This window comes from Ptychodera flava, chromosome 4 (assembly GCF_041260155.1).
Source record: "Ptychodera flava strain L36383 chromosome 4, AS_Pfla_20210202, whole genome shotgun sequence".
In the NCBI taxonomy this organism is placed as follows: domain Eukaryota; kingdom Metazoa; phylum Hemichordata; class Enteropneusta; family Ptychoderidae; genus Ptychodera; species Ptychodera flava.
Window position 1 is genome coordinate 47229047 of NC_091931.1, and position 25553 is coordinate 47254599.

Below are 25553 nucleotides of genomic sequence, written 5' to 3' on the forward strand. Positions count from 1 at the left end.
TTAACTTAAATAGTAGGAAATGCCCTTCAAAATCTTATCAGGCATTCGACTATCTGATTTCCTGATGTATAGAATAACATGGCCTAACTGAAGTAGCCGGTAACAAGTGAAAAAAAGTGACCGTAGGTGTAGAAAGGCAGCGATAAGCAACATAAAGCAATTTGTGCTTATTTGATAGCAAGCACTAAAGTGGATATCGCTCGTTGGTATAAATTACTGAACAAGTTAACGTTGTTAGTTCACGACTTGAAGAAAGACTCACCAACTCATAAAAAGAACTATGGCGCATTGTTCGGGATGATGCTACCATCGGGTACATAAAACAACTTATTGTTGAAATCTTGACATAAGGTGCCTCTTTCTGTCAGTCTTAAGGATATTATGATGGCCTTCCTTTATTCTTTTATATTACCCCTTAATAAAAACGGCCTTCCGAAACTCCCGTCCGTGTCATTCAAAATGTAGGCCTACTTCGCTCTGACTTTATTTCATTCCCCTGGCCACGGTCCCTGACACACTGCAAAATATTATAGATGAGGAGGAAAACCCGCGTATATTTTCTTAAAATTGTAGTAACATATAACAGCAGCAAACAACAATTTATTTCTGTTTCCCTTCAAACTGAATACCATGGCAACCGTGATAGCCTTGCGTGGGACATACAAGTTTAATAGGACGCTGGCGCTGATCCAATTCTCGTACTCGCGACACACAGCGACAACCTTACACGGCAGCACCTGATTAAAACAGCGCATGCGTAGCGTCACAGTTTCCAAAATGGCTGATTCCTTGAGACGTCTGGTGAACACCTCCGCGTTCAGTCTTCTGCAAGAAAAACTTGAACGATGGAACAGCAACTACCTGGTAAGTTGTACCTTTAATGCCGGTTGATCATCACGGTTCATTTTGCAAAATCTTGAAAATATGTGCTCGCGCGAAGGACTTAAACCTTGATTGATTCGGCAGGTTGGCGCGACTTTGCGGCTCGCAAACTTTAGCGTATGTGGTTACTATAGATCCGCCTATTGTATTGTAAAGTAGCCGGTGCAGTGGTGTTGATGGTAGCTGCCAATTATTGCGAGTGTTAATCTAATAACGGTGCTGACTGTGTCCACCTGTCGTACACAAAAATAGTTTTACCCACTTGATTGCCGGCATGTTCTCCTGTGAAATTCCCTGCGAAGTTGACGGGATCGATAGAGAAGTACCACCGAATACGTTCCTCTGACCCAAGGGGGTATTTAAATTTAATTAAAACACGGATATAACCGATAAGTCATGGGCTTTGAATTCCATGGAGCTGACGTTGGGGCGTTTTGTACAGTAATTAAAACGTGTCAATTATTTTATTTCAACTGGCATCTCTGAGCAGCTATTTCTGAAAAACTATTTCTCCCCAAAACGAGTTTGAAATTGGTTTTTTGGTACATTTGCTCGATTTGCATTACTCTGCATATTGTGGAGATGACAATCACATAAACTATTAAAAACAGACACTTTTTTGTAAGCTGCCACAAGATTGAAGTCACAGTTGGTAGCTGTTTGCAAATTTGCAGGAGCCAAATATTTAACAAATTGCTGCTACTCGCTGGAGAATAACAAAGTACAGCACACTGATTTTTGTAGAATGGTTATGTGTGCCCTTTAAATGGTATCTTGGCATTTTGCCAATGTGTAAAGTTTGCAAATCACCTTACAACGTGATACAATCCCAAATTGATTTATTCAATCCAAAGGTCAACTCGTCCAGAGCATTCCTTCTTACAAGTTTCGATGACAAAAATTACTAAATCTATGTTTTTCAAGAGCTATGGTTGTTTAAGAGCTCAGCAATTGAAGTACCACCAAGTGGCCCACTCACACCCATTTCTTACAGGCAGTGTAGTTGTCGTGGAGATTGCAAATTAAAAAAGAAAGAATGCAATAAGTTTAAAAACTCTGGTAAAGGATCAGATTGTTGTTTCTATGTAGCAGCTGTCTATAACCTCTGTATCATACCTTGTACCAGTATGTCAAATATTTGTGAATATTAGAAATTATCAATATTCCTGATGTGATATCATGACATTTGGAATAAAAGTCTGGTGTAATACCAATGGAGACTTTACAACTTCATGCATGTTGCTATGGCTTCCTTTGAAAGTATACAGTACATTGGGCCTTGGTGTCATACAGTGCACTGTGATGTCAACAGTTACCAAGGAGTCATCGTCTCGGCAACCAAGCTAGTTGTCCTTATAAAATTCACCTGCTAATCTTTAATGACACTGTTAGTGAAGGTTCATGGATATTCTTCACTATCGAAATGTATAAGTTGTAATCTTTAGGGAAGGCAAAATGTCATGAATTGTTTGATTACTACAATATACTGGGCTGTCAAGAGACTCAATATTTGGCTCTATTCTCTTGGCAATTTTATTTGAAAATGTAGGTCTCATTCAGGCATTAAAACCATGTTTTATTGGCCTGTTTTTACAGTCACCGCTACAAGGCCCTCAAACCCAGGCAGCTGTAAGGATAGGCAAAATTCATACTGTGTAGGCCACCCATACAGCTTACTACTGCAAAGCAAAATGCATATTTTTAAGAAATGAGGGAACTTATGAAGTTTAGGAAAAAAAAATGGTGTGCTGTGTATTTGTGTAGATCCCATCTATTTGTGAAATTTTAGTTAATATTATTTATTGTACCTGATGTTTTCCTTACTGATTTATCGAAGTTATAAAATCAATATAAAACATAGGATAATATCCAGCAAAGGAAAACTTGCATATTTTAAACAGGAAAAAAGGTGATGTTTCCACAGTAGAAATTGTTGAAACCATAAAAATGTGTGCATGCAAAAACATGTCGGTTTGCATTGGCATGACAACAAAGGCTAGAGGTCAGTGTCATAATCTAAGGTCATGCATTCTGTAAACTGACCAACTTTAATAAGTTTGAAGAAATTCCGACAAAACAGGGGTTCAGGAGCTTAGTTCAATACCGATTCAAAGGTTAAGTTCTGTATGTTGACTCTTGGCTTCACTACATTAGATTATTATCAATATTTTCTGTGTGAATACTCCTTGAAGGCTAAACCTCAGTGAATTTGATCTGTGAAATTCAGCAAGCTAGTGCTAAAAAATATGGCAGTTATGTATATTTCTGTGGAATAAATGGTGCCTTGTTATCATCTTGTCTACGCTATTTTGTGCAGAAGTAAGTAGTTATTCCGACAGGCCCACTGGGACAATTCCCTCTTAGCAATTTACGGATACCGGATACTTCACCTACAAAGAACATACAACAAATCATTTCATTTGACGTCAGAAGATTGTTCATCACCAACAATGCCGTATCCCCGATGTTCTCATAGGATTTGTAACCTAGGGCCAAAGATTTCACCGGAACAATTATTCTTTCTTTGCGGACACCAGTCATCGAATACAAAAGCAATAGTTCTTTGTTGGACAACCACCCTATCCTGCTCTAAATTATGCGTCCCTACATTCAAATTACTATTGTTATTCAAATTGTTCTTCTGTATGCAAATATAATGGGTTATAAGAATCATGATTGGTCAAACATGATTAAAAGTTTTTGACTGGCAAGGAATTAGAACCATAGCAACGTTATATAGTTTAGTTTGTGTTGTAAGTCTCCATAAAGTGTTGTTGTAAGGTCAGATTGAGATATGTCAGTGGATGAATACAAAGTGTGTCAGACGTGACGCATTTGGAATGTGCATGGAAGGTTATAGTAAAATAGGATGCCAGGGCCCTGGGGACTTAGGTGTCCAATGACTTCTATGTCTTTGGTGAAACTGGTTGTAAGATTTGATCGAACTGTCAGCTTTTAACTGTATAACCAAGCATACTGATTCCACTGCTTCGTCTATGTCCTGAGTGACTGTGTACTCCAGTTTGTAATCATATTAGATAGTACAGTGTACTAGTAATTATCATAGAGGGAGTTTTAGAACAAGCAATGGACTGTTAATACACTGCTTCACAATATATACAGTACAAACAAAAAAAACATGCAGTTATGGTATCCCTCTGTGTTATTTGCAAATGGTATGTGGTATAAATTTTACTGGAATCAATGAGTAAAAGAAATGTCTGCCAATGATATAGGTTTTTTGACTATTTGGAAGTTTTGTTTTAATTTCAAAATTTACCTTGACAGTACATTTTAATATATTTCTGCAAAGTTTAGGGTTGCTGCAGTTCCTAATCACCTTGTCAAATCGTTTATGTCAATATTTTTTCCCCAAAGAACCATACTTTTCATTTCATCTCATTAAGTTTGAGAAGGATTTTGATTTTCCCTTTATTTAATTTGGAAATTTCTCTAAATGAATAACTGATTCTTGTTTGTCCAGGTGTTTAAATAAATTTTTAGTAGGAGGCAGAAAATATAGCTCACTGCCCAAAATTTGTAAATGACTGGACAATTTGTTTGGTGTGTTACTGAAACTGAACACATAAATAATGCTGGATGTGTTGAGGTTTTTTAAATTTTTTATTACAAAATTGATTTTTTTAAATGAGATTATAACTGCCGCAAGTCACTTAATTCAAAAGCTTTACATCCATTTATCCAAATACATTATAGTGTACAGCATAATCTCTTGAATATTGATTAAAGCATTTGGAGAATACTTACATGTACTTTGTCATCATTGAGCAGTCTGTGTGGTTGTTGCTCATTGTTGAACACTTTACCAGGCTAACAAGGAAACACCTGTTGATTGTTTGCCACTAAAGTGATTTGTTTCAAAGATTTCAATCATTGACTTGAAATACAAATAATCCTGGGGCTGTCATGTGATTATTATTAAAGTGTAAAATGACATGCTACTTTTATTTGATTATTGATTCAAAACAAACAATAATTTGCTCGGTATTCCATATCCAAACACCTACAGGTCTGTCTCAATGGAATTTATTGATTATGGATTTGTTAGAATACTGGTTAAGTTAATGCTTAACATTAAATGTCTGATTGCCAGTGTAAGGGAAAATTAGAAACTAGGAACTTGATGAGAAAGCAATGTATACCACTTCTAATGTGTTGTCTATGTTTGTATGGAGAGAATCACGCATGTAATTTAATAAAACCCAGTTGCAAGGATCAAATAACAAATACCATGGGTATCAAATTCTGTTGTGGATATTTTGAAACGAGCCGGTGATAACCAAATTAGCAGTTTAGCATTTCAGTAACGAGTTTATCAAAGTGCCAGTGGGCAGTGTGCAAAATGATTTCTTAATTTCCATTTTAATGTATTTCTCTGATTTCAATGATATTTTCAGTTCAAAATTGTTGAAAGTGAATGGTATGAAAGAGAAAGGTTGCCTTTCAAATCATTAATTCTACTCACTGAGTACAAATATAGGTGAAGAGAAGGGTCCAGGACATAGGAATTGAGTTTAATGACATTTGCTCCATCAAGGTCAAAGCTGAAGTGGTTTGTTTTGTGTTTGTTTTTAAACATTTACTTGGACTCAATGAATTTACAAACATTGGTAGTGGTACATTCAAGCATTGAAGATGTCTAAACATACAAATATCTGGAGATGGCAAGATCTACATGTACAGTTTGTCTTTTGATGGATCAACCAATTTCATAAAATTCTCATTTGAAATCCAAATTGACATGAATTTTAAAGTCCCTTTATATGGTCTCATAATCAAGCATTACAAAGTGGAGTGATCATTGAATATTATGCAGGGTAAATTTTGAAATGGATGTCCTCAGACTTCATGTGTAATCGTTCTAGCTTTAAGTCATAGTTGTGTTTGAACAAATAAAGTCTCAATATTTAATACTTCTTTGTATTTTTCATTTCACATTCTCTGTATATATACTTCTCTTGGTTTGTTGTCTGAGAGACAAGTATCAAGCATCTGTTTGACAAGGTGATATATATGTTATGGATAACACTAGCTGTGATATCACTGTGTTCCAAACTCTGATATCGCTCGTGCATATATGAAGTGGACTGGCCAAAATTGAGTGGTATACCGTCGCTGGGTGTGATTATTGTTATTATATCATAACAGTATATTGCAATTCTGGCGTGCATCGTCATAAACGGATTCTTGCTCAAGTTGAGAAAGCTCGCGCGTATGCCAGCTGTAGTATATCGCCAATATACCACGGTTCTTTTAGCGTCATGACCAATCAGATCGCTGTATTTGCACCATCAATATACTGGTATGATATAATGATTGCATATCTCACAGCTAGCTTTCAGAACTGTGAGATTTGGCTGAATGAGACAGCGTAGGAAAATTGCAAATTTTGACCTGTACATGTTATACAGTATGTGTCACTACGATAGCTGCTGCAATGGTCCTTCACTGGATGAGGGTACTGAAAGCAATAACCGTTCAGTTTTTGCTAGCCTGATCACAAACTACCTGGTGATTATCATGGTCATTTATGTGTCTGCCGAGTCTTGTCCATTTCATCACCAATTAAAGCGCTATTGTCTTCTCGCTTTGTTGCATTGTACTGTAGAATCTCACTATTGTTCATATAAGGCGCTGTATTGGATTGGAATTAACGGTCATTGATCTCTTGTAGTTTGAGTCAATGACTTGTATTGGCTGACCTTACCTTGCACAGTACATTTCATTTCTTTCAAAGCTAGTGTATGTCTCGCATAAAAAAGTCAACACTTGTTTTTCAATGATCTCTAGCAAGATTCTTGAACATTCCATTGGAATTTTCAAACAAGTCAAGATTCTTCATATATAAAATTCCTCACATGTTGACCCACTTTGTGACGTGTCCTGCACATCTTTGACACAATTTTTGACTGCATGAGTCTTTCTAATCACAATTTATCATTTTTATTTCTTGACACAGATCAATACTTGTGATCAGAATGTAAGTGCCTGCTGTGAATTGATTGAGCTGCACTCACGTCTGCAAGGTCAGCTTTTCAATTTGCTCAATCTGTGTTCTGCTGAAGGTAAGACTTCAATACAGTTATATAGATGTACAGTATAATTATGCATCTTTTACAAAAATTACATACACACATATTCATGGGTTTTTTAAGCAAAGTCACCATGTGTGTGTCCAAATTGATTTTGCCAAACACAAATACATATAATCATTTTTACTTCCAAGCCAAACAGTTTGGTGTGCATTTTATGACTTAAATGTTTCAAAATATTCTCATCTTCACAATAAATGTGTGATTTCCCCATTGTCAGTCATGTATTATCTTTGTCCAGTTTCTGAAGCTAAACCATTTCCCTTTGTGCCTCTATCATAGTGCACACATATACTCTGATTCGGGCTGCACAAATGTGTCATACGCTTATATTACTTTACAGTGTAAAATCTTTCCAGGTTGTTTGTGTTGGGTTGTGTGAATGTTTGTGTTGGGTTCAAACCAGGTAGATTCTAGAATTGTTACTTTAGGACGGATGTATAATTACACCTACACAGCCGATAGCCAGACAAGGATTTAATATTCGTGATATCTCAGACATTTCTTAGAATTAGCATAAATCTAGATGATGTTTTCAGATACATGTAATTCTTTGATTGTCAAACATATCACAGAAATGTGTATGATTTGTAAAAGACCTACAGTGTATCAGAATGATTTATTAAGTTGATAGTTACCAAAGTCTAACTGCAGCAGATAAAACTTTTAAGACCAGTTCCTAAACAGTGAGCATTGGTCAGAGTGAACAAGCAGTGTACTCTTGCTTGGTATCCAAGGAATTAAATTTTAATAATTTAATTTTAATTTCAATATTTACATGTATTTTTACACTGTATCATGTAATGAAATTTCCACTTTTGCATAACCTCCATAATTGCTCCAAACTTTAATGACAATGTAATACTAGCAAGCAGGCAGTTAGTTATTATTATCACATGAGAGTACGGCCAGCATCAGAGGTACTTCAATAAGTAATTGCTTTTTAAGAATTTGAAATCAAATAGTAAAAACCACATGTACATGCAAACGGAAATGAGGTTTATAATGCATGTCTAAAGGCAATTACTATAAATAGAGATGATTTGTTTTCTTCTCTATTGGTATCCACTCAGTCTGTTGGCATCCAATCAAAATCATTGTTTCATTGTACTTTGTTGACCTAAGTTCCAATTCAGAACATTGCAATTAGAGTTTGTATTGTCGTTCCAGACTGTCCCTCCGGTTGTTTTGTTCTGTGCTTGTGTTGACAACAACACTGTCACCCAGAGATGATGTACATTTATGTCATCTTCATGAATGGCGAAGGAACTGTCTGTGCACGCTATACCAGTAAACATGTATATTGGTGCACACTCTGTGCCAATATACAGTATATGTATGTAGCTAGTAATTTGTGATGTCATTACTTTGCAGTAGTTTGCAAATAGAAATGACAAATTGTCTTCCTGATGTGATATTTGCCCATAAATACATGAAGTGTACATTTTTGAAACACCTTTGCAAATGCTAATGCACCATTCTATACATCAGTCTACATACTGTAACCAATCAGTCAGTTGACTATTAGTCAATATGTAAATCATCACTTCAATCACAAAGTTGATAAGTCATGAATATCCTAGACAAGCTGAACAAGTATCTACATGAAATGATCTTGTCAATGATAGATTAGATACACAGCAGTCTGACGTGAAATCGTTTGAAATAGAAATGACAACAGTTTTTAACTGGAAGTTTTTACTAATTTCATAACAATCATAAGAGGAATAATTGATTTATTTTAGGCCAGTTCTACACTGAATCCATTCCTTGGAAATTTTGCCCCAAAATGTATATCAGATACATGTCTTTTTCACTATAGATAGTAAGGTAATAGCAGTGTTTGTTGTGTACAAGTTGTATGTATGGAGCTGAAATGATAGCAATGTTTGTTCTATACAGGTGGTATGTATGGAGGAGCTGAAATCTTGAAAAACAGACTATTGCCATGGCTTGGACAGGGTTTCTTAGCAACTGCTGGCAGTGTATCCACGGATACCAGTCTTCACATCATGGCAGAAGCAGCAGACAAGGAGCGACAGATAGCTCAGTTGCAAGATCAATATGAAACACAGTTAGATGATCTTGAGAGAGATTTGAACAAATCAAGAACTGAAGCTGATCTTCTCAAGAAAGAGTAAGTAGTACTTTCAGTATTTCTCTGAATATTGCTGTTGAGGTAGAATGCGCCTCAGGGACAGATATTTTGGACTCTCTAACTTTTACAATTCTTTTCTGATCTACCGCTTGTAGGGGTTCATTTTAAAGCTCTTGGTGTAAAAATATCTTGTACCATCTATTTTTGAAAATCGAAAATTTATTTTCCTCCATAGAATTAACACAGGGACTGCGACCATTGTGAATTTCAAATATCGGTAAATTTTGGGTAATTTGTTTCTCCAATATCAAAATTTGCATGAAGACCCCCATTTTTATTCTTGATTGTGAAAGAGGATGGTTTAAAGATTCCTTGAGAAAAGTTTGAGCAAAAGTTTAAGTCTTTCACTTTTGAGGCGCATACTACGTTAATTTCCCATGTTTTGCAACTTGTCAAGAGTTGTTGAAATTATCATGTTGGTGAAGCACTCTTCCATTAATTTTGACTGTCTGCTTGTATATTTCTGTATGTAGCATTTGTTTTTATCTTGATATAACATTAGCATAAAACATATACAGGTAGCTGAAACATTGCATTGTAAAGTGTTGCACAGATTGACATTTATGCTATACAGTCCCTCCACACACTGTGATGCTATTTTACAAAATAGTAGTCTTATACTTTGACTATATTTCATTGTATTCCGTATTTTGAATTTGTTTCCAGTTGCTCACAATGATGTTACATTCACATTTAGCTGTCTATGTTGTATAGGAGTTGTACTAGCAATATCCTTGAAACAAGTGAAGGTTGACATTTGAAAATGACAAATGAATTTCAACCATTCCTTTTCAATATTTGCTGCATCAAGTATAATGTTTAAAAATGATGTGTCCTTAGTTTATCTCAATGTTGAGATTCTTTTCTTATTCTGTCTTTTGTAGATTGGAGGACACAAAAGATGAACTATCAAACACTCAACGTTCTGCTACTAGTGAGGCTATCATAAGTGATGAAGAGCTCTCTCGTCTCAAACAAAGGTACAGTATGTATACTCACTACAATAACTGTAAGTTGCAGTGTAAATGGACATTCAACATCACCAATTGTAACACTAATCATTTGGCCACTATACCTTAAGTTGATTTACAAATAGTGCTAACACATCTTGTGTGTTCCTTTTAAATGACTTTCATTTAGAGAAAGGAAAATAACCAGAAGGCCATAATATTCTGTAGTTCTGTACAATCCTGTACAACATATTCTGTAATATTGTACATCCATTATAGCAGGGGTTATCAGTATTCTGTGCAGTGAGCAGATACTGATGAATGGGGTTGTTGCTCGGATCTGTTTTCTGTGTAGAGGTCACTGTGTTCTGTCAACAGAACAAGTACTAATGATGGTTAAACACTGCCCATGTTGTAAAAAAAATACAGACAACTAGTGATTGTGTTATTTTCTTCAAGATGATTTTATATCTTCTTTCAAGTGTTCAAATACATATTAAACTTAGTGCCTTAGGCTTTGTGATTCCAGTCTGAAACAAAAAATGCACCCCTGATCTGCTTCCTAGTCAAAGTTGTGTAGAATGTGCCTTTTACAATGTTCTTTTGGCCTACCACTTGTGGGAGCACATTTTGAAGCTTATGGAGTAAATGATGTTTTCACCAGCTTTGGTTTGTGAAAATCAGGAGTTTTATTTCACCCATAGAGATAACACAAAGATGGCGGCCACTTTGAATTTCAAATATTGATAAATAATTGGTTTTTCTTGTAACAAAATTTGCATGATTTTCATTCTTGATTTTGAATCAAAATGGTTGAAAGTTTCGTCAAAGAATGTTTTGAGCAAAATTTAATAAATCTTTCAATTTCAACTGTTATTTAGGTCTGTGTCATTGAATTGTGGTTGTCTCTAATCTGTCAGCGTTCAAGGAGTTACTCTCTGTTCTCCTTGGTTGGAGAATGTGTCTTTGTACGTATTATCTGTGATGTGAAAGCACTCTGCATGTTTACTTTGAACTTACCGTGAAAGTTGACTAACAACATTGAAACTTAATCTGAAAGAGAATTGTCATTTGAACAATGAGGCCTACTGAGTCTTGGATTTATCATAGACTTCATGCACAGCTTAGTTTGCACATAGTACCGTGATTTCACACAGACAATGTATAATTTGTCTTTGAACAATGAGGCCTACTGAGTCTTGGATTTATCATAGACTTCATACATGGCTTAGTTTGCACATACAGTAGTACCGTGATTTCACATAGACAATGTATAATTTGTCGTTGAACAGGCTGGCTGAAACTGAAGATGAACTCAGACTTTACAAAAGTAAGTCTGGTATGATTGATGATCTGGAGTTGGAACTAAGACGTCTTCGAGAAGACATCCAGGTGCTGAGACAAGAAAAGGCCATCCTTACAGGGAGGTAGGTTTGATCATTCATCTTCCTTTGTGATCAAGTCGTACCACTTGTACCTAGCAATTATGTGGTGTTGACAAAGTTGTGATAGAGTATACTACATGTACCCATTGTGGACAATGATTTGACAAATGAGAAAAGTATTTGATAAAAACACCCACTGAAATAAAAGTAAAACTTTCAGTGAAAGGTCTGGAAAATGTCAAGCAGTATCACAGACATTTATTGGACAAACATGTTTAAGCTGTTTTAGTGAATCTGTTGAAATTTGCCATGAATGACAAAGCATGTGCAATGACTAGGAAAGTACCGTTTAGAGCATCAGCTGTATGGAAAGTGGCAGTGTTTGGTCAGAATTCTTTACACAGAGTAAGAGCTTATGATATTTGTTGTGACCCATGCTACTTTAAATATTTGTTTCAAAGGAAAGTTGGCTACATACTGTACAAAATGGTCTTTGACTCTTACAGTACAGAAACATAATGCACATGTAAGACAGGGGTCATTATAGACAGATGAACAGTGGTCAGTGTGCAGACAGGATCATAGACAGGGAATCATGTACAGGGTTACAGATTGCACACAGCGAAAGAGAGAGAGCTGCAGATAAAAGTTTAGGATGTGGAAGGGGAGATAAGGGTTGCGGACAGAGATCACCTAAGCGTGGCAGAGATAGGTCAAGGGTCAGGGGTTTAAGTACACAGGGCAGGGATCTGAAGTAGTTCTGTGACCAACTGCTTAGCCAATTTCCATCTGTCCTACACGTTACAGATTTTGGGAATCCTAGTATTCTACAATATACCGGTATGTCTTTTGTTAGTTAACCTGTGTACCACAATTCCCTGTCAACAGAGCCATAACCATCATTTGTGACAATTAGTTTGGGTCGAACAGTGGTGGTGAAAGAGTGAAATTATTATTAATTAATAGCAGTGATACCATCCGTAAGCCAAAAATTAGCGATCAAAAAGTCACATTTCGTAGTTAAAATATATGACAAACACAGCACAGCACAGACTATGAACAAAGCACCAGTGCAGGTAACACAGTCAAGGTCGTAAACGAAAGATGTATGGACGTCCAGTAAAACCACTGAGTGAGTGTAAATGATCATTGCAACCTTATCATGCACAGAACATTTGAAAATATAATGTTGTTAGCTTCTTTTGGCCAAAGAACTTCATTACCAATACAGACTTGTAAAACTTTTTCTGACTTAGTTGAAACTCTTTGTATCTGTTTCAGGTTGGATGATGCACTTTCCTATGTGCCAAGTCCACGCAGCAGCTTAAAACCATTGTCCACCAGTAACGATGTTGTACAGCGTATCCGTCAAGCCAATCTCTTGACACGTTTCAGTGATATGTTTGCTCATGACCGCATGGACGCAATGGATACACTGCGTAATCACTGTGATGATCATGAAATGAACCAAAGAATTGTCTTTGCTGCTGTTCAGGTATTCAATACTATTAGTGTTGTGTTTACAGAACTCAAGAGGACATTCTTGACAGACTGACATTGAAGCCATGATGAGTGACACTTGTAACAGACATTCTCATACATGTTTAATTTCACTTCTGTTCAAAAAGTTGCCAATAATAATTATATGCCACTCCAGTAAGAGTCTTTACATTCAATAGCATAGTCACATTCTGTGGTAGACATTTTGTGTTTCTTATGAAAACATAATCCATATTATAACACGCCACATGCTCATTCCGTGTCGCGATTCGCCAGAATTACGTCACGTGACGTCACCTAATCGACAAAAGTGACGTCAGAGGGTATTTTTGAAAAGCTATTTCCCTAGGAAATAGTTCTGACCAAATTTGGAAAAGTGCCCGGTCACGTGACCTTAGTGTCGTCTGCAGCTTTGCAACAATGGCGGGTGACTAGAACGTGATGTGCGTCAGGGATAGGGGACGACACATTCTCTTAACAGATTTTCCAACATTTTCCAACATTCCAACAGCATAGGAACTTAAATAGCTCATCGACGAAAAGATTAAGTGCAACTAAGGATGTCGCTAGGTATTGCTTAGAATATTTTTTGAAAGAAAGTGGTACCACGTAGCCTACAACTGAAAGCGCTGTAGAAACATCCGCCAGTAAACTTGTCACAATGGATTGTTGCGGTGCAAAATATCAAAACACATTAAAAACTATATAAGCAATACAACATTGAGCATGTGGTTGTGTTATAAAACACCTATAGCCTGGTCTTTATTCGGGCTATAGCGCTCGTCTATTACCCTCGAGGCCGTGTGTTACCAGAAACACATCACTATACCACTCGGCCTACGGCTAGGGGAATAGCGATGTGTTCTGGTAACACACGGCCCCTCGGGGTAATAGACGGTCGCTACAGCCCTCATGACAGGCAATAGGTGTTTAATAAGTCTTTCCTTATTTCTTTGTCAGGAATCATTCCATGCCGCCAAGATTGCATTCCGTCAGTACAAGAGTAAAGTACGAGCAACTCTGAGTACAACACATGTTGGTCCTGAAACTCTTGAAGAAGGTGTTCAGAATTATATCAACAAGAATGGACAACTGTTGGATGTACATACCATTGTACAGGTCAGTATTGCACTGTTCAGAATTATATCAACAAGAATGGACAACTGTTAGATGTACATACCATTGTACAGGTCAGTATTGCACTGTTCAGAATTATATCAACAAGAATGGACAACTGTTGGATGTACATACCATTGTACAGGTCAGTATTGCACTGTATACATGTAGGTCAGTATTGCAGTATGTACAGGTCAGTTTTGCATTGTACAGGTCAATATTCCGTTGTACAGGTCAGCATTCCATTGTACAGGTCAGTGTTCCATTTGATAGGTCAGTATTGCATTGTACAGGCTAATATTTCATTGTACAGGTCAGTATTGCATTGTACATGCCAGTATTTCATTGTACAAGTCAGTATTGCATTATACAGGCTAATATTGCATTGTACAGGTCTGTATTTTATCCTACAGCACAGTGTGCCTTAAAATCAAATAATATTTTACTTGACTGTAGCATGATGGATTGATGATGACAGCCGTGAAGAAAATGAACTTTTTGCTGTTTTCAGTGAAAATCAAAAAATTGAATTAATACTGATGATGGTGACAAATTTCTAATTTAAAATATCAGTAAATTCAACTTGGTAATGTGCTGCCATAATAAATAATGCATAGTGACCTCTGATTACTCTGGTTTGATAATAGAAGAGAATAGTCTTAAAAGTTCCCTGAACAGAGCATATGCAAAAGTTTTAAACTCATTTTCTAGCTGTATCTTACTTAAACTTGTCAGAAGCTACATACCCTATGAAACAGAGCAGTATGTGTGTGAAATGCCAATACATAAATTTTGATGATAAGATATTTTGCATTTGGCAAATGGTGATGCAAGAATTTGTTGAACAGCACAAAATATTTCCACGTACAACTGCTCTGGTCACCTTTTTACAGAAACAAAGTTCAGGAATTTAATGACATTTGGAATATTTGAACAAGTGTTTTGCATTTTAGTGTTTAGAGGAACTGTAAGAATGTTGGAAATCCCACTTATCCAAATTAAATTGATAAGAGAAATCGTAATGATCCTTGGTAGCTATCATGCCAAGTCTGTCAGGATTTACCTCTGGAAGCAAATGCTTTATCTTAGTGCAACAGAAATGCCTTCCGTGTAACCTAGCTACATCATAATATTACTTCTACACACAGGACTTCAAAAATGTACAAGCTAAACAGAAACTCATCAAAAATAATTCAGATTTTCAAAAAGACTAACTGCCAGAATGTAAAGAAAATTTTGTGTGTAATTGAAGTGTAATTTGGTTGTATCATATTTAGCTTATTGGCTGACTCTATTGTACTGTGACCTGAAAACAATGCATTCATTTTACTTACACAGTTTTGCATGAAGATACAGAGATATTGACACAATCTCATGAAAGATTGTTGCAAGCAACTATTTTTAGCTCCGCTGTCAGCGACGCGGAGCTTATCAAATAGGTTGATTTTCCGTCGTCGTCCGTCGTCGTCCGTCGTCGTCGTCGTCGTCTGTCGTCGTCATCGTCCGTCAACAATTGCCTTCTCCTCTGAAACCGCAAGTCCAATTGCTTTGAAATTTTATATGCAGCTCACTTGGGGTGACCTCACTTAAGTTTGTTCAAATCGTAGTGAAATTTGCATAATTGTATTTTTGGGGCATTTTTTGGTGTTTTTGGTAAAAAAATCTTCTTCTCTGAAACCGCTTGTCTGATTGCTTTGAAGTTGATATGCAGTTTACTTAGGGTGACTTCAGACAGATTTGTTAGTCCCCACGGACACCGTCCGGGGGACTTATAGGTTTGGTCATGTCCGTGCGTGTGTGCGTCCGTGCGTGCGTGCGTGCGTGCGTGTGTGCGTCCGTGCGTGCGTCCGTCCGTTCACGCAGATATCTCAGAGATGCCAGAAGCGATTTCATTCAAACTTGGTACAAGGATTACTTCATATGTCATACAGATGCACATTAATTTGTTTTGTGATACGATCCAATATGGCCGCCAGGCGGCCATTTTATTACGATTTTTTCATGTACAGAGCCATAACTCAGACATGTTTCAACCGATTTATTCAAAGTGGTACAAGGACATTGACCAATGTCATAGATATGCATGTTGATTTGTTTTGTGATACGATCCAATATGGCCGCCAGGCGGCCATTTTATTACAATATTTTCATATACAGTGCCATAACTTAGACATGTTTTAACCGATTTTATTCAAAGTTGGTACAAGGACATTGACCAATGTCATAGATATGCATGTCAATTTGTTTTGTGATACGATCCAATATGGCTGCTTAGTGGCCATTTTGTTACGATTTTTTCATATGCAGAGGCATAACTCAGGCATATCTTAACCGATTTTATTCAAAGTTGGTACAAGGACATTGACCTATGTCTTACATATGTACGTCGATTTGTTATGTGATACGATCCAATATGGCCGCTAGATAGGCAGCCATTTTATTACGATGTTTTCATGTACAGAGCAATAACTCAGACATGTTTCAATGGATTTTATTCAAAGTTGGTACAAGGAGATTGACTAATGTCATACATAAGCATGTCAATTTGTTATGTGATACGATCCAATATGGCTGCCTTGCGGCCATTTTGTTACGATTTTTTCATGTCAAGGGCCATAATACTCTAAGGCATATCCTAACCGATTTTATTCAAAGTTGGTACAAGGACATAACCTATGTCATACATATGTATGTCAATTTGTTTCTTGATATGATCCAATATGGCTGCATGGCAGCCATTTTGTTACAATTTTTTCGTGTCCTTAGCCAAAACTTGGGCATGTCTCAACTAATTTTATTCACCGATTTTATTCAAACTTAGTACAAGGACATTGACCTATGTCATACATATGCACATTGATTTGTTTTATGATACAATCCAATATGGCCGCCGTGTGGCCATTTTTTTCCGATTTTTTCATGTCCGGAACCATAACTCAGACATGTATCAAGCAAATTTATTCAAAGTTGGTACAAGGACATTGACTTATTTATACATATGTATGTCGATTGGTTTCACGAGATGGTCCGATATGGCCACATGGTAGCAATTTTGTTATGGTTATTTCATGTCGAGAGCCATAACTTTGGCAAGTCTCAACTGATCTTATTCAAAGTTGGTACATGTACATTGACTTACGTCATACATATACATGTTGATTTTTTAAACAGTAAGATCAAATATCGCTGCATGGCGGTGATTTGTTACAATTTTCAGATGTACAGAGCCATAATTCAGACATATTTCCACCAGTATCATTCAAAGTTGGTACAAGGACATTGACCTATTTCATACATATGCTCGTCAATTTGTTTCACGTCATGTAGCAGCAACATGTCAATTATTGAAGTTTCGTAAGTAGGCTTATATGTCAAGAAATACGTACTGCATCAAATTCATGAAACTTTATACAGATGTTAACTGATGTTAAGGTCACATTGCTTTAACATTGAAAAAGACATTTATCAGTGTCATTTTAATTAATTTGTAATTGCATAAGTAATGAACTTCCTAATTAGGATGATATAGCCACAAATTAATACAGCGTCAAATGTGATGAAACTTGATACAGATGTTGATCTCATAGTGTTGTAAATACTGCATCAAACTTTATGAAATATGGTACCAGTGCTAATCTGTCAAGTGTTGGAATTGTATGCAAAAATGTTTTGCAACATCCTGTTGATTAATTCCTAGTTGACTCATTTTATGAACTTTAGGATGGTGGCCTACATTGGTTTTATGTTTTCATCACCATGGAACTCATTCTTGGCCATTGAGCGCCATCTGTATCAAAGTATTTTTATCACAGACCTAATTAATGAAGAGGACTCTATCCTCTTAGGACATGTAATCAAAGTACCCATTAACAAGTGGGGACTGTGTCATCAACGATGACTTGTTCAAATTGTGGTGAAGTTTTCATATTTGTATTTTGGGGCAATATTTGTCATTTTTGGTAAAAAATCTTTAAAAATCTTCTCCTTCAAAACTACCAGTCAGATAGCTTTGATATTTGGTACATAGATCCCTAGGGATGATCTATTTCAGATTTGTTCAAATTGTGCAGAAATATGCAAATTTGCATTTTAAAGGCAATTTTTGCGATTTTTGGTCAAAAAATGTATTTCTCAAAAAGTACTGGTCTGATAGTTTTGAAATTTAGCATACAGGTTTCTATAGATGAACTAAGTAATATATATTGAATTTCTGATGAAATCTGTAATTTTGTATTTTTGGGGCAATTTTTGCCATTTTTGGTCAAAAAATGTGTATTTCCAAAACTACTCATCTGATAGCTTTGAAACTTGGTATACAGGTTCCTACAGATGAACTAAATGATATTTGTGGAAATTATGATGAAATCTGCAATTTTGTATTTTTGGGGCAATTTTTGCCACTTTTGGTCAAAAAATGTGTATTTCCAAACCTACTCATCTGATAACTTTGCAATTTGGTATACAGGTTCCTACATATCACCTTAATGATATTTATTGAAATTATGATGAAATCTGCAATTTTGTAATTTTGGGTCAATTTTTGCCATTTTTGGTCAAAAATGTGTTTCTCAAAAAGTACTGGTCTGATAGCTTTGAAATTTGGTATACAGGTTTCTACAGATGAGCTAAGTAATATATATTGAATTTCTGATGAAATCTGTAATTTTGTATTTTTGGGGCAATTTTTGCCAATTTTGGTCAAAAAATGTGTATTTCCCAAACTACTCATCTGATAGCTTTGAAATTTGGTATAGAGGTTTCTATAGATGAACTAAATAATATTTATTGAAATTATGATGAAATCTGCAATTTTGAATTTTGGGTCAATTTTTCCATTTTTTGTTAAAAAATGTGTTTCTCAAAAAGTACTGTTCAACAGCTTTGAAATTTGGTATACAGGTTCTATAGATGAACTAAATTTGATCTTTTGAAATTATGATGAAATCTGCAAATTTTATTTTTTTGGGCAATGTTGCCATTTTTGGTCAGAAAATTTTATTCTCCAAAAAACTACTCATCAGATAGCTTTGGTTGACATGTTCTTAGGGATGATCCAATGTGATATATTCAAAGTACAATGAAATCTTCTATTGTGTATTTTTGCAGCTATTTTAGCCACTTTTTTCTGGCCACTGCATTGAGCTATCAAAGATTTCCACCTTCTTCATCAACATGAGTCAAAATAGTTATTCTCTACATCAACACAGCGGAGCTATATCGGCCGCTAGGTCGCTTGTTTTATTCAAACCTCTACAAACTTATTCACAAACTTAAACAAGCCTGCATTTTTGTTCACATGAGTGTGCATTTGAAAATTTTGTTATTACAAATTGATATGGTATTATTGTTGTTGAATTTATCAAACAAAGTGCTATTTTTGGATGAACTATTTTGGTGATTTTTGATGCAGCTCTGATTTAAGAAAATGTCAATTGCGCTGTGTTCAGTTCACACAACAGTATATCATACACAAACATGATACAATACATACCACCATACATACATGAAAGAGCTGCTTGGGATTTATTGCAGACCTTTAAAACATTCATTCAAAGAATCAAACCAGCTAAAATTCCACTGATGTCTTTTTGTAGGATGTTTTGAGAGCTCTGAACCGACATCCTACCATCTCATTCCCACCGGAAGTGGATTTCCGTGTCTTGACTTTGTTTATCCGTGAGTGTGTCAAGGTAGCTTGGTCCATGTCTGCATTACCTTCACCATTGGATATTGCTTTGGCTTCTGATGCAGAAGTCTACGATGAGTCCAAGTAAGTTGAACAATGCTTCTGTTTCAAGGATATGGTGTCTTCTGTCACTTTGAAGAGATGTGAAATTCTAAGAAAATACTTTACTATATTAAACATTCATTTGTCTTTCTAGGCCAGGTGAATCATTTCAACCACCTCATCAATTTATGATTTTTTATCAGGAAGGTGGTCATAAATTATATGCAATTCAAATATCAATTTGTGTATTGGAATATTTTAAGCCTAATCTCAATGACTTGAAATCCTGAATAGAAAAGCTGATATTATTGTGTCAAAGATACAAATGTAGGCTGAATAATGCAGAACAGGGCTTATCTGACATTCTCTATATATTAAAAATAATTTTGTTACTTTGATCTCATGGAGAATTAAAAAAATCTTGAATAGAAAGGTCTTATGCTTGCTGTGTTGCATTTTTGTGTATATTGTACTGAGACATACTGAGATAAAACCATGAATCAATCCCAGTGTGAGTATTGTCACTGTTTAGAATTACCCCAGGGTCAAATATAACTGTAGGGCTGTGTTGACACTAATAATTCAGACATGTCCAACTGTGTAACATGTTTAATTGACTTTTAACTAATTGCAATTAAGATGGTCATGGTAACACACTCTGGGGAATATGTGTAATAATGCTGAGACAAAATTATTGCAGACTACAGACATTACCTTTGATGTGAATTTTACTTCACTAAAAAAAATATTTTTCAGCACTTTCATTTGCACTGTCTTGCCAACATAAAGTGTGATTTACTGACTTGAAATTTGCCATTATGACCAGGATTTATTGAACTGTTAGGTTTCCATATGTAAGTTTTAGAGAAAATTCTATCAATTCATGTTTGATCAATATTTCGTGTAGAAGTTGGCTATGATTGCCTTTTTATCAATAAAAAGCATTCTTTACAGTATTTTGTGTTTTCTGCCCATTGTAGATACCGTCGCAGCTATGACTCAGAGTACACTGCACCATTGATAAGTCATTTCATCTGGCCATCATTACTAGACTACACTGGTAAAGTTCTACTGAAGGGTGAGGCTGTGACCAGACGTGGCGCATCTCTGGTGAGTAAACTGATCTCATCATTGCCACAAACAGTGGTGAAACACTGCCACAGGGCTTTCTTGTATCCAAATGACCATTCAGATATAAAGTTGAGTCGAGAATTTAGAATTTATTCTTGATTGTCTGTCATTGTCATCAACTTTACAAATCAGCTAGACCACTGAGATGACCTGACTTATATTTGTTCAAATGATGACAAAATTTGATTATGAAACTTTTATGTCTGGTTTTCTCATTTTTGCTGAAATCTCTACAAGTGCTCTTTGAATTGCTTTCAAATTTGGCTTATACATTAATTTATCCAATAGATTGCAATGCAAGGGATATTTAAATCTGAACTTGTGAAATGATGATAATTTCTTTCACCAATTTTGTCTGCAAAGTTCATTGGATACCTTTAATCAAATTTGTTTGGTTTCTGTCATTAATGTTTAGCATATATATTACAAAATTATATCTGAGTGGTGTTTGTTTATTCATTGCCAAGAACTCAAACAGAACAACTATAGCAGTTCATTCACTTTTGATGTGTAGTTAATAAATTATTGTTTTCATCAAAAATTAAATGTGAAGCTGTATATGCCATTGTGTATTTCCATCTTGGATCTCATGTCATAAAAATTAGCCAGTACAAATCCCTTTATTAAATATTCTGCCTTCATTCATCCTATTCATCCCCCCCCCCAAAAAAAAAAAAAAAAAAAAAAAAAAAAAAAAAAAAAAAAAATTGGTATGAGTCTACTATTTGCTTTGCAAAGTTGGACATCTGTACCTTGAAATGGGGAAGACAGGGTTGGTTTACATTTACAAATGTATTTCTTCTTTTTTTCACAAATTTCCTGATCACACTGTCGTACATTTAGGTGATGTAGATTGCTCAATTATTTCATGAGAAGATACTGCTCATCTAATGTGCTGACTTGTATTTGTATGATGTAATATTTGCAGAGCCCACGTCGTAGCCGTAGTCCAACTCGCTCTTCAAGCCCCATTCGCAGTCGCAGTCGCAGCCGTTCGGCCAGTCCTAGAAGATTGGTCACTCCATCTATGAATGGTTCTCTGAGTCCTGGAAGGGCCAGCAGTCCAGTCAGTAAGTCCGATTCTTATTGAACTATGAATTTCTATCAGGAGTCTATAATATACACACACCGTCCAGATCCTATCAAGAGTAAGACTTGATTCATATTGTACTTGCATGTGTGATCACCTGTACTGTTTTAATTTTTAGTGTTTCTAAATCTTAGGATATCTTTAAAATGAGATGACATTGACAATTATAAGATGTTTTCTTGACAATAAAACCCCTTCATGAATTGAAAAGTTTCTCGACTGAAGTGAGAATAACACGTCATTTTCAGTTCATGAGGTCAGTCAGGATCATGGCAATCTGACCCTTTTCATTTTAAAAACGTTTACGTAATTCCTTGGCAACAGTAAGCCAACCAAATATTATTATGCTTGCTATATCCATTAATTTGATTACAGTCTAATCACTATTTATGTTTGTTTATATTTCTTTGCTACAGGTAGCCGTGTTTCCTTTGGAGGAACACCACGAGCTACGTCACCAAGACCAACCAGTGTAGCTTCAAACTACAGTGGCTACTAGTCTCCTAACAACCCCTGTATACACTGAAAAGTTTCCCGAACCCAAGTGTTTGGAACACTCCATTTTCAGATTGCAGGGGTTGTCAGGGTTGTGCCCATCTACCTCTTGGGAATAAATCCATTCATCTCAGTCTAAAATAAAAGAAATGTTCAGAAGATTACACATCAAACAAGAGTTCTAGTAATGAAAATATGTACTTTACAGGAAAAAAGTTGAATTACCCGTGTATGATTTATAAAGTCAGGAATGCATGTTGTAACTTCATATCCAAATGATTCATATAGTTGATATAAACAAATTCATTTTTTTGAAATATTTGTAATGAAGATACTGATCTAAATTTGGACTAATCTATTTTCACCTTTGATTGTAATGACTTTATTGTTTTGAATGTTGTGGTTCATTTCATCATACAGCTAGCTTTAAGGAGTGGATGGGTCATTAAAGGTGGTATAATATTTAAGACTTTCAGTTCCTAACCCTCCCTCCACACAATGCAGAGTTTACTCTCTGCTCTCTTTTGTGTCAGTTTCCAACAAATCATTTGTGATGAAAGGAAATCTAAGTTGTTTATCTGAGAAACTTTTTGTTTTTAGTTTGTTTCTTGAATTGAAGCTCTTTTATTTATCATTGAGAACACAGTCCTTCAAAGGATTGTGTTCAGAAGCTTGTTTGGTGGTGGGTAATTTTTCTCATTCAGCAATTTTGAGTCTGTCATAGAAATTAAACAGAGCTCAAAACCAAACCAAAAGTTAACAACAGTATTAGCATAAGTAAGATTGCTCTTCCAGCAATTTTTGACTTTTACATAGGATAAGTTGTGGTGCTTTCATCTTCAGAATTGAACCAGACACAGTTCATATCCAATGAAAACTTAAATATAAAAGATGCAGGTAAATTTCTAATGAACAGCTACAAGCTTTAATCATTAATAGTCAAATTTATATCTCCGACTCTGAAGAAAATTGCTTGTTAAATCCAGATCAGTATGCCACATTATTTACTCAAATAATTGAACAAACAAACAAATAAACAATGTTTCATTTTCGAAAGTCTGTGATCTTTATTCACATTCCAAGACAAATCCGTCCCATATTAGAACTCCATGCCTAAAGTAAGTTCTTGTTACAAAATCTGATTTCACCAAACTGGTGTGAAGTAGGCTGTGAGATGAATCTGTAGGTTTATGCTTTAATTGTACAGTATTATACACATTTTGTATTCTCATGTAATGATATGGTTGTTGATGTATATGTATGTATAATGAAGATGTTTTCAGACAGACTAAATCTTAAATTTGACTCAAAAACACCAGTGATGAATAGTGCTGTTACCAAGGAACATATCAATTATATTCAAGGTTATCAAACCTAAAATGCAACTTACCATTGACAAGTTTGTAACAGTTGTGAACATCAGTGCTAACTTGGAACTCCCATGGTATGATAGTGTCAGATAGTTACACCTTTTCTATCATCTGTGTTTCCTTTTGACAAATAAGTAGATCATTCTAGGGTGTTTCCATCCAATGCTGGCCAAAACAGTCTGAGTTTGACCCACGGATGAAGACAACGTTATTGTAACATAATATGCTGACTGTTACAATCAAGCCAAGTTTTCTATTAAAGGTACACTGAGTACCCTTGTCAAAAAACTTAGTGCTTTTGAATACCAGAATTTCAGATTTGCTGTTTTTAAAACCATACCACTCATCAAGTATATACAGATTTTGATAATGGATGTATAACATTTTTATAAACAGACTGGCTGTAAGAAATTAAATTTATATATTGAAAATATTTTTTAATTTGAGAACTAAATTCTGTAGAGTGTATATCACGTTTGTTGTTTTGTTTGTTTTTATCAAAAATGATTCTTGATAATCAGATATCTATATATAGTTGTGATTCTATTTTTGGACATGTATCTACTGTAGTTATTTGTTTGATGTGAATATTTTATATATTTCAGTCCAATATCACTTATCTCAATGGCTCCTTTGTACTGTTGAAATGATTTGTAGAATAAACCGAACTTTCACTCCCTGTTAAAGGCATATGGTCCTTTAATATACTTGGTTGAGAACTGCCATATTTGTAACCCCTTACCTCACATTTGAATCAAATTAAGTTCAGGTACAGTAATCTACATATTTCGTGGAAGCTGATCAAACAGGATGTGATCTCATACTGTTCTCATCTACAGCAATACAACTCTTTATTGATTCTTTGTTGTGTATGTTGAACAAATCATGTTCAAATTAACACACACACATGTAAACAAACAAACAAATGAAGAGCCTCAAGTCCCCCATGGTAGTCACATCCTTCTTGCTGGTTAGCTTCACGGTTTGATCACAGTCTGTAAGTCTGTGACTGTAGTTGGATCAGAGTCTGTGAGTGGAGGGACTGGTTTGATTACAGTCTGTGAGTAGAGGGACTGTGGTTTGATCACAGTCTGAGTGGAGGGACTGTGGTTGGATCACAGTCTGTGAGTGGAGGGACTGATTTGATCACAGTCTGTGAGTGGAGGGACTGTGGTTGGATAACAGTCTGTGAGTGGAGGAACTGTGGTTGGATCACAGTCTGTGAGTGGAGGGACTGATTTGATTACAGTCTGTGAGTAGAGGGACTGTGGTTGGATCACAGTCTGTGAGTGGAGGGACTGTGGTTGGATCACAGTCTGTGAGTGGAAGGACTGGTTTGATTACAGTCTGTGAGTAGAGGGACTGTGGTTTGATTACAGTCTGTGAGTGGAGGGACTGTGGTTTGATTACAGTCTGTGAGTGGAGGGACTGTGGTTTGATTACAGTCTGTGAGTGGAGGAACTGTGGTTGGATCACAGTCTGTGAGTGGAAGGACTGGTTTGATTACAGTCTGTGAGTAGAGGGACTGTGGTTGGATAACAGTCTGTGAGTGGAGGAACTGTGGTTGGATCACAGTCTGTGAGTGGAGGGACTGATTTGATTACAGTCTGTGAGTGGAGGGACTGTGGTTGGATC

The 25553-nt window shown here is 35.9% G+C and overlaps 1 protein-coding gene across 1 annotated transcript; it reads left to right on the top strand.

The window, feature by feature from the left end:
- The first annotated feature begins 705 nt into the window (after positions 1-705).
- Positions 706-24604, top strand: LOC139132000 (mitochondria-eating protein-like). The gene is made up of 11 exons (XM_070698354.1): positions 706-864; positions 6863-6968; positions 8898-9132; positions 10038-10133; positions 11396-11530; positions 12770-12983; positions 13949-14107; positions 19699-19874; positions 20813-20942; positions 21892-22033; positions 22470-24604. Exons 1-11 carry the CDS (start codon positions 754-756, stop codon positions 22550-22552), a joined length of 1587 nt encoding a protein of 528 aa, XP_070554455.1. The 5' UTR covers positions 706-753; the 3' UTR covers positions 22553-24604.
- The last annotated feature ends 949 nt before the right edge of the window (positions 24605-25553 follow it).

Bases quoted from the DNA above. Each gene is read 5' to 3' on its own strand.
- LOC139132000 (XM_070698354.1), top strand. From the start codon at position 754: ATGCGTAGCGTCACAGTTTCCAAAATGGCTGATTCCTTGAGACGTCTG. The intron at 10,134-11,395 runs GTACAGTATGTA...GTCGTTGAACAG, and splicing joins CTCTCTCGTCTCAAACAAAG to GCTGGCTGAAACTGAAGATG. The intron at 19,875-20,812 runs GTAAGTTGAACA...TGCCCATTGTAG, and splicing joins GAAGTCTACGATGAGTCCAA to ATACCGTCGCAGCTATGACT.